This window comes from Ursus americanus, chromosome 3 (assembly GCF_024610735.1).
Source record: "Ursus americanus isolate L20-20 chromosome 3, mUrsAme1.1.p, whole genome shotgun sequence".
Taxonomy (NCBI): domain Eukaryota; kingdom Metazoa; phylum Chordata; class Mammalia; order Carnivora; family Ursidae; genus Ursus; species Ursus americanus.
This window is the reverse complement of record NC_142129.1, coordinates 86,906,849-86,917,528: the sequence shown is the minus strand read 5'-3', so window position 1 is coordinate 86,917,528 and position 10,680 is coordinate 86,906,849. Positions and strand designations below refer to the sequence as shown.

At 40.4% G+C, this 10,680-nt stretch overlaps 1 protein-coding gene across 4 annotated transcripts in view; it reads right to left on the bottom strand.

The window, feature by feature from the left end:
* The window catches only part of SLC26A4 (solute carrier family 26 member 4), a 47,626-nt gene that overhangs the window by 4,073 nt on the left and 32,873 nt on the right, over positions 1-10,680 (bottom strand). For 3 of the 4 annotated variants that reach the window (XM_087861189.1, XM_045793468.2, XM_087861190.1), the window contains exons 15-20: positions 10,190-10,282; positions 9,165-9,260; positions 8,343-8,573; positions 4,403-4,457; positions 2,825-2,970; positions 1,312-1,395 (exon numbers count right to left, since the gene is read on the bottom strand). In XM_087861189.1, coding sequence (XP_087717315.1) covers positions 1,312-1,395; positions 2,825-2,970; positions 4,403-4,457; positions 8,343-8,573; positions 9,165-9,260; positions 10,190-10,282 — 705 coding nt within the window. The other variant, XM_087861191.1, reaches the window with a different exon arrangement.

Genomic DNA, 10,680 nt, shown 5'->3' with positions numbered 1-10,680 from the left:
GGTTAAGCATCTGACTCTTGATATCGGCTCAGGTCATGATCACAAGGCCATGAGATCAAGCCCCACCTCCCCACCCCCTGCCTTGGGCTCCACACTCAGCACAGAGTCTACTTGAGAGTCTCTCCCTCTCCCTGTGCCCCTCCCCCTGCTCACTCTCTCTTTCTATCAAATAAATAAATATTTTTAAAAAGAAAAAAGAAAAAAAAAAGAAGCCAAGATTTTGATGGGGCTGCAATGAAAATAAACACATTTTAAAGTTGCAGTGATAGACGTATCTTGACAAGATCAAGGTCGACTGTGGTTGTGTAATCTCCATGCTGACCTGACTCCACCTGGGATTTTGTGTCCCATTCTTGACCAGAGAAGCATTAACAAATTTTGTGCCCATGAGCAATAGAGTAAAGGGAGCTAGAGGAATCTAGCCTGGAGTAGAGTCTGGTGGACCCATGAGAGCTACTCTCAAATACGTAAGGGCTGTTCAGTGGGAGGGTTTGTGTGGCTCAAGAAGGCAGATCTTAGTCCACCAGGTAGTTATCAAAGAAAGGCTGCATCTAGTTTGGGAAGCAAAATTAACACTTGGAGACATCCAATCATGTGACAAACTCCCTTGAAAAGCTACGAGTTGCCAATATCTGGAAATGTTCACACACAAGCCGAGTGAACACCCTTAGGGATGGAGTAGGAGAGATTTCTGCAGGGGCTAGGATGTGGATGTCTTGATATTCCAAGACAGCTTTCAACTTTAAAATTCCTATGATCTTCCTTTGTTGGTACCATTTTACTTGGTGGCAGAGCCACAAAGTTCAGGCAGATAACTGCATTTAGGTCAAGGTTCCTAGGAAGAGTCTGATGTCCCAAGGGCATCAGAAATACATGGGATCAGTCTCAAATGGAGGGAGTGTCTTGTTTAACATTATCAGTCAGATGAAGAAAGTTCCATGAGGTTCCTGTCCCTCACATACTTCTCCTGAAGCTTCTCCTCAATCCACCTTTCCCCACCCCACTGTCCTTAGGAGGGGAAGGAAGAAGACATATGTGGAGGCTTAGGTATAAAATCAGGACCAGTGGGTTTGCTGCTTCCAATCACTGATTGTGCCTGTATGTCTGAGCAAAAGGTCCCTAAGTACTTAATGTCTTTAAGGGACATTTTTTGTTTTCCATTTTCCCCTTTCTATGAAGCCATCCTTTTGGTATTTTTTAAAAATCATTTTCCCTGAATGGTTTTTGTCAGACATAGTCACTATTTGTATTATTCTATTCAGTCAAGGTTCCATCCAAATTATTTTCTCTGAAAGGAAATAATGATCATACCTCATCCTGGACATCAAGTTCTTCTTCAATCAGCTCTGCTTCCATTAATTCAAGAGGATCTTTACAATCTTGAATGAGAGTAATCTTGACCAAGAGAACAAAGACTATTTATTGGAAAGATAATGACATCAGCCCACCCTGATACTCTGAAAATTATCTGAAGCTTTGCTGGTGCTTGTCATGTATAAACTCCGTACCGCAAAATCCTTTTCAGCTTTCTCGTTCTTTCACATTTCCCACCTCAGAATTTTTCCTCATACTAATTTTTCACATTCAAGTGTGAACTGGCATGGCTCTCCATTGTCTCACCTCCTTTTCAGCTCTCTTCCCCAACCTCTGAAGTGTGTACCGCTTGCCTAAATGACTCAGCAGTCAATTGTGTTTCTCCTTCAGGAGCTGAGCTGAGAGCACTTAGCACCCCACCGAGCATGCTGTGAGTGCCCAGTGGAGGGCTTGTGACGGATGACAATAAGAAGTCCCCAGTTGAATTGGATGGAAATTCAGTTTTTTGGAAATGGAAGCCAGAGTGTACAGGCCACTCTGACTGGCTGTTGGGGAAAGTTCTGCTTTTTAGCAGTAGTGTGCAATTTAATCTCCACACAGAGGAAACCGGTAACAATTTGGGCCTTGGTTTATGTATGAAGAAGGCTATTTCTAAAGCAACTCCAGATGCATATCAAGGCAAGGGTGGTGTTTCGAAGTGCTCTGGAGCGACTTTTCATCTCAGAAATAACCCAATTCTCTTTGCTCGGGTGGGAAAAAAGAAGGAACCAATTAAAAATATAGTACAGTGTGTCACTGGAATAATTACTATTGTTAGTATTTTATAAGTATTTGTTTAGCTGCCCAGATTCACTGTCTGAGGGTTCATGAAAGAAGAGGTTCTTGGACCAGGCCCAATGACCCAGCCCAATGACCTGTCCAATGACCCAGTCTGGAATGCTCAGCTCTCTGGGGGATGTGTCAGGAGAGCTGACAAAATAGGGAGGGAGGCTCATGGGAAACCATTTTGTCAGAAATAATTAACGCTGGGCTGATTCATGACTTTTCTTTTTTCCTTTATCAAAGATCACTTATGACCTAATGGATCCTATTTAAAGACATTTATCATCGAGATTTTCCAAATGGCTGAAAAGTTAAATGGTATGCACAACTGTGCATTTGTACACCCAAAGCACAGAAAAGCCAAGACTCACCATTTATCTTCTAAAAAGGCATTATGACAGCTAATGCCTATTTGTATTAGTAAACCCACACATTGTAAAGGTGATAAATATTAGGTACTACCAGGTGCTTTCCCATAAACTATCATATTTAGTTGTCGTATCAACCCAGTAAGGTAAAGGTTTTTACTCCCATTTTAATGATGAGAAAAGTGAGGCTCTGAGAAGTTAAGCAGGTGGCCCCAAATCCTAGTAGGCTGGGATTCAAACCTAGACTTGTGGAATTCTTGCTCTTTACGGAAATCATGGTAGTTTAGGAAAGATACTTATGAGAAAGGTTAAATGTTTACCGTTTCTAAAATGGAATCTTGAACTTCTCGAGATTTAACCTGGTTCTGTAGATGGAGGACAGCATCATGGACGGTCAAAAAGAATATGTCCTTTCTAATATTATCATTAAAGAAACCACACTTCTCCAGCTTTTCTATCACATGATCTTCAAAAGAAAGAAATAATGTTCAGGCTCTAGGAAAGCACGTTTTTGTAACATCAGGCAATACTAAGTTTTGTCAGCTCCTCCTTTTAATTTTTTCCCCTCATTTTCAAAACATGACCCTGCTCTAAACTGACTTTCTTTTCCAGAAGCACATGGAATGGTTATACCATAACTGGTTGTAGTAGACAGCCTTGGTTCCTAACCACCTTGTTTTTGCCCGTGTATCCATCCTCAGGCTGCTAGGACCTGGCTGCTAGTGGCTCACAGCTGTGCCCTTCTCTGAAGAATTTTCCTTGGCCACCAGTTTATACCCCAACCTTGGGTGGCCTACAGCCCTTGACTGACTGATATGGGGGTAAAATGGCTGGCCCACTTGCCTCGGGAAGGATCACCCCTCTTCCTGCTGTGTGCTCCCTATGACATCAGGCTAAGAGAGACTTCTAAATCCATGTCTTCGTCCAGCCTCTTGCCCTGCTCTAGCCTCTTCCATCAGCCCCTCATGAATTCCTCACTTATACTCTCAATAAATCACTGAGCAAGAATCCTTCTCTCAGAGCCTGCTTCTAGACAACTCAGCCTAAGCACTAGCATTTTCCTACATACAAACACCTGTGCACATGCAGACTCAGACCCTGGAGGATCCTCTACTTCTAAGGGATCTAAGCCATCCCCCTGGCAAACCTTCCCCATGGGCCCTGCACTGCTGTCAGGACATACATTTCTGGGGTGCCTGCTTTCTGCTCCCAGAAGCAGCTGGGAGCCTGCTTCTCCCTCTGCAGGCCGCTCCCCCTGCTTATGCTCTCTCTGTCTCTCTGACCAATAAATAAATAAAATCTTAAAAAAAAAAAAAAAGGACACTCATTTCCATGGCTTACCAGCTCTACTAAACAAATTGGAAATAATATCTTTCCACGTTCAAAAAGGCCCTCAGGGCGCCTGGGTGGCTCAGTCGGTTAAGCATCTGCCTTCGGCTCAGGTCATGATCCCGGGGTCCTAGCATCAAGCCCTGCATTGTTGGGCTCCCTGCTCAGTGGGGAGTCTGCTTCTCACTCTGCCCCTCCCCCTGCTCATGCTTGCTCTCTCTCTCTCTCTCAAATAAATAAATAAAATCTTTTTTTAAAAAAAGGCCCTCCAGGGGGATTGCATAATGGGTAGGATTTCTGTTTGTGGCACTGAAAAATTTTGGAAACCGATCATTGTAATGGTTGCACAACACTGTGCCTCTACTTAATGCCACCAATTTAACTGTACACATCAGCATGACTAAAATGGCAAATTTTATGTTATACATCTTTTATCACAATTAAACATAGTTTTTTTGTTTTTTTTTTTTTTAAAGGCTCTTTGGACATCATATATACCCACATTCCAAGGTAGAAGAAAGGGCTTAGGAGAAAGTCTTGTAGGTAGATATATTCGTATGTGCACTTACCTTGAAGGGATGCAAAGTACACATTTACATCAATTCTGTGAAATTCTTTGACAATCTAAAAATGTAAAAAAAGTATTTGTAACAGTGAGTGACTATATCTGCCCATAATTCTGTAGCATTCCATTATTTGCTCAGGAGAAACGTGAACACTTTCATGGTTAACCAGGACTTCAAGGAAAGTGGATTATTGGAGAAAAGGTCATCCTTGGAAAACCATGGAGGTTTTCAACCTACAATGATGGTAGGATTAGGGATGAAAAGACCATGTCTCCAGAGGTGGCAGCATCTAGTGCCACCAATAATAGCACCGAGCTGGAAGCACACAGGCGCTTCAATGGTAGTTGTGCGAGAAAGGGAAGAAAATACAGGAGGCTTCCTAACACAGGCCCTGCAGATTGGAGACAAGAGTACACATTTGTATCTTTGAATGGAAGAAAAGTAAACATGGATATGTGGCCACTGGATGCCAAATGTGAAGTAACCTAAAATGTCCTCTGTATTTTGACTCTATCGTGAATGTCCTGATTGTGATTTCTGTACTCTCGTATTGCAAGATGTTACCATGGGGAGAAACTGGGTGAGGAGTACATAGGCTCTCTCTGTATTATTTCTTACAACTCCATGTGAATCTAGAATTATCTCAAAATAAACAAATTAACGAAAAAAATCTAGATATAGCCAAAGCAATCTTGAGAAATAAGAACAAAGCTGGAGGTATCACAATCCCAGATTCTGAGACATACTACAAAGCTCTAGTAATCAAAACTGTATGGTACAGGCACAAAAACAGACATACAGATCAATGGAACAGGAGAGAGAGCCCGGAAATAACCCCCCACTTATATGGTCAATTACCCTATGACAAAAGAGGCAAGAATACACAATGGGAAAAAGACAGTCTCTTCAACAAATGGTGTTGGGAAAACTGGACACATGCAAAAGAATGCAAGTGGCCACTTTTTTACACTATACGCAAAAATAAATGCAAAAATGGATTAAAGGCCTAAATGTGAGACCTGAAACCATAAAAATCCTAGAAGAAAACATAGGCAGTAATTACTTTGATATCAGCCATAGAAATATTTTTCTAAATATGTCTCCTCAGGCAAGGGAAACAAAAGCAAAATGTAACTATTGGGACTTCCTTAAAATAAAAGCTTTTGCACAGCAAAAGAAATCATCAACAAAACAAAACGCATCAAAAAACAAAAAAACAAAAAACCCAAACCCAGCAACCTACTGAATGGGAGGAGATATTTACAAATGATATATCCAATAAGGGGTTAATATCCAAAATATATAGAGTTAACAGAACTCAAAACCCCCACACCCCAAATAATCTCATTAAAAATATAGTCAAAGGATCTAAATAGACATTTTTCCAAAGGAGACCTATAAATGGCCAACAGACACATGAAAAAATGCTCAACATCACTCATCGTGGTAAATGCAAATCAAAACCATAATGAGGTATCACCTTGTCAGAATGGCTAGTGTCAAAAAGACAGGAAATAACAAGAGTTGGCAAGAATGTGGGGAAAAAGGAGCCTTGTGTGCTGTTGATGGGAATGTAACTTGGTGCAGCCACTGTGCAAAACAGTATGGAGGTTCCTAAAAAAATTAAAAATAGAAATAACATATGATCCAGTAATTCCACTACTGGGTATTTATCCACCCAAAGAAAACGAAAACACTAATTCAAAGAGATACGTGCACCTCTATGTTTACTGTAGCATTACTTACAATAGCCAAGATATGGAAGCAGCCCAAGGGTCCGTCAATAGATGAATGGGTAAAGAAGTGGTGTGGACACACACACACAAATATTACTGAGCCGTAAAAAAGAATGAGATCTTGCCATTTGCAACAACATGATGGACCAACAGACACATGAAAAGATGTTCAACATCACTCATAATGCTAAGTGAAATAAGCCAGTCAGAGAAAGACAAATACCATATGATTTCACTCATGCGGAATTTAAGAAACAAAACAAATGAACAAACAAACAAAAGAGACAAACAAAAACACCTGTGAGTCTTTTTTTTTTTTTTACCCCAGAGTTTTAAATACAGAGAACAAACTGATGGTGGGGGATGGGTGAGATAGGTGAAGGGGATTAAGAGTACACTTAATCATGGTGAGCACTGAGTAATGTACAGAATTGTTGAACCATTATATTGTTTATCTGAAACTAATATAACACTGTATGTTAATTATACTTCAATAAAAATATACAAATTAGTAAAAATTAAAAACAAAAAACCAAGCACAAGAACTATGGGCAATAATAAAAGAGAACTTGACATTTCTGGGGAAAAAAAATCGAGACCTCTATGCAAGTATAACGTTTGGAGATATCATAATTTCCCTTACAGCATTTGAAAGAACTATTTGTTGGGTGTGGAAAATATTCTGGCATTAGACAAGTTATGACTCTCCCCAAAGGTAACTCATTAAAACCTTGGACCAATACAATCCACAATGGATCTGAGCCGCAGGTGAGAGTGAAATGCACAAGGAAGAACAAGATTTATGCTTTCGTTTCTGTTCTCAAATGAGTATTATAATAGCCAGGTTTTCTAAAAAAAACTGGGATAGAACCTGCCAGCATATTCTTGAACTCTTTTGTCAAGTATAATCACTTTTCTACCTTACCAGCCTAGTACCCACACCGTGGAATCATTACCTGCCCTTGCAGATGTAGCCAGGAAGCCCCACTTAAGCTAAATCCCAGTTAGGGGTCATTGCCATACCTTTTTAATAGACTTAAAATTTTTTTTTAAATTTTAATTCCAGTGTAGTTAACATACAGTGTTATATTAGTTCAGGTGTACAATACAGTGATTCAGCAGTTCAATACATTACCCAATGCTCATCGAGATAAGTGTACTCTTAATCCCCTTCACCTGTTGGGGTCATTTCCATGTATTATATCTGATTGTCGGTGCCTTGAACCTGTTTTTCTTCCTGGCCCTCTTAATACCTATCTGAAGCTTCACCTAAATTTGACACTCTAGTCAAGTTGATACACTAGTTAGTCTGTTTGGGAGCACTTCATACAGTTGGTTTTAAAAGGTTAATTAGTATCTGCCTTCCCCTCTAGACTGTTTAGCCCCCTCAGGGTAGGGGCTATGTGGCTTTACCACGTCTCTCTTATGCCTGGCAAGTGCTTGGCATATATTAGGCACTTCACAATTATCTGCTGAAAGAATTAATGAACTTGAGCCTGCATAACTGGTTTCTGACACCATGAATGTTTCTGTCCTACATGTTCCTCAACTCTTGCTTTGATGTCTTAGATAACCTGACCTGCTTCCTGCTCTAACCTCTTAATAACGCCTGGCTTTTCCGGTCCTACCCTGTTCCCCTGGGGTCCTTACCCTGCTGCTGTTCATGTTACCAAAAAAACACCATAACACTGACACAAACTGTTGTCCATTTTTCCTTCTTCTAATATCCCATTTTCTATGTACTCTAAGAAAAATGAAACTTAATAAATGTTAGTATTTGCTAAGATACTCTTCTAAACAGTATATACATAATACCTACATAATATGTATTATATATGTAGCTTATTTTATTAGCTTATTTTATTAGCTACATATATAATACATACATATATATAAGCCTATTTAATCCTTATAACAAACCCTGCGAAATAGATACCATTGTTACCCTCATATTACAGATGAAGAAATTGAGGTACAAACAGATTAAGCTACTTGTCCGTGGTCGCACTGCTAGTAAGTCATGGAGCCGGGATTCAACCCCCCGTCTGGCCTCACAGTCCATGCTTTAAAATATCACCCTCTATTGCAAAACCATCCTCTAGAAAAATTACAGATCCAACAATCATCCCTTTGCAAGACCAGGCAACCCCTATTATATTACTACTGACAAAGCTCCAAACCTATAATTCAAAGCACCAAAACCTTACCATTCGCAGTGATCTGACTCCAACAACATCCAAGAAAGATATGGCTCCACAGTCAAGCACGAGGCTATGGATCGGCACTTTGGGAACATTCACTTTGACTGGAAGCTCAGAGTTCCAATCCACTTGAATCTCTATTTCCTTGGTTGGAATATCAAGGTCTTCTGGATCTTCAATATCGTCATCAGGCTCAAAAGCATTATTCGATGAACCAGCATCCCTTATAATGCCATTCTAAATAAAGAAAACACTGCCAACTTAAGTGCCAATGACTGGGGGACATCTTTCAATGATTCATCTCAAATTACTTAAAAGTCCTATACACTGTTCCTTGGCAAGCAAAACATCAAAGGGATGAACTCTTAAGGAATGAGATTTACCTCAGTCCAAACTGTGATGTTCCCTAGGAAGAAAAATGGAAGAGCAGAGGAGCCAGGAAACTCTTGATTTCTGGAAGATTGTGGAACTTGGCCAAGAGATACATAGGCAGGAGAGTCTGAATAAAAGGTAATAGATCTAAAAGTTTATGAACTTAACTGTCTTCTATCGTGAGTAATTTTCTGGCATCGAATTAGCACTTATTTTGTTCCCTTCAGTAAAAATAAGGTCTATTTCTTGATGGGAAAAAAAAAAATATCACACCCTGTGTTTCCAGAGAGTTCTGCTGATTTTTAAATTCTCTCCCATTCCCTCTCGCCTACAAGAACAATTCCACTGTCTCCTTGTACATATCTGGGTACCGAAGGGAATACATTTAATTTTTGACTAACTGCTTTCCTTTGAGTAGGGAAAGAATTTAACAGGAAAAGAAAAATGTCACCTCACCTTTGTTGCTCTTAATTGTCCTTTTTTGATGAGTTTCTGTATTTTCCTCAGTGCTTTCAGCCTCTTATTATACACTCTAATGGCATCAAATCCCACCTTTGGAAAGAAATGTCAAATTAGTTAAAACGTCTGGTTCCTAATGCTCATTAATGGCAATTGTTATCTGGAAAGGTTATTTCTTAAGTGGTGTTATTCCTTGAGACATCCTGTCAAAAAAGAAACTCTAAGATCTGGTGGAGGTCTCCCCTATCAGCCCTACCCTACCTACCTGGAGACTCAGGAAAGATAGCCTCATATTAAAGGCTCTAAGTCGATAAAAAACAAAAACATAAACAAAACAAAACAAACAACAACAAACAAACAAAAAACAGCAAAGAATAACCTCTTTAGCTTTAAGTCTGTGTTAACAAATTTCCTTGACTTCACAGGGCCCTTTTGTTATTGCAAAATCACCGAGGACCATTCCTGTGAACCAGTTTGCTCTGGAATTCACTCAGGAGACTTAGCATCAGAGCTTGGCATGGCATTCAAGACCACAATTTCCTGCTGACATATTCCACATAGACTTTTTACCCTTTACTCAACTGGGCAAATACCCTCCAGCCCAAAGATGTGTACCTACCTTTGACTCTCAGCTCACAGAGTTCCCAAACACCTGACATAACCATTCTTCTGCCTAATTGTCACGCCCAGCCTGATCCGTCCAACTCCCAGGGACTGCTCCCTTCTGGAAACTCTTCACATGTACTGTGTAAACCACTTAATCTGGAACTCAAATTCTGCCTGGACACATCTCTACTGTTTTTGTCTTCCATAGTTATTGCTACCTGGATTTTAACACATATGGTATTGTTGGTGTTTTTCTATCCCCCAATAGATTATAAGTTACTGGGATGTTATAATTCTTAATGCCCCATACAAATGGAATAGGGTGTAGGGCCTTAGCCCAGTTTGAGCCAATAAATACCTGTAGAATGAATGAAGTCTCAAAGGAGGTTAGAAATTTCTGGGGATAAAATACTCACTGTGGACTTGATACATTTTTTAAAACCATCAACGTTGCCATAAAAAATAGGACTAGAAAATCTAAGAATCTTCACTCCTTCGAGTTCTTCAATCTAGCATTAAAAAAAAAAGTGTGAGGTTAAATAATCTTAGGCTTCAAACATTTGATTCAATTTCTGGCTTTTGGTGGCGCCTGGGTGGCTCAGTCGGTGAAGTTTCTGACTCTTGGTTTCAGCTCAGGCCATGGTCACGGGGGGGGGGGGGGGGGGGGGGATAGAGGGGAGGTCCTGGGAAGGAGCCCCCTGTTGGGCTCCTTGTTCAGTGCAGAGTCTGCTTGTCCCTCTTCCTCCCCCTCTGCTCCCCCTCCCCCACACCTTGCACGCATGGGCACGCGCGCTCTCTCTCTCTCAAATAAATAAATAAAATCTTAAAAAAAAAAATTCTAGCTTTTCCACTAGGAGGTGAATTACAATCGTTCAAAGGAGCTGGGCAGCAGTACCTACATCTCCCT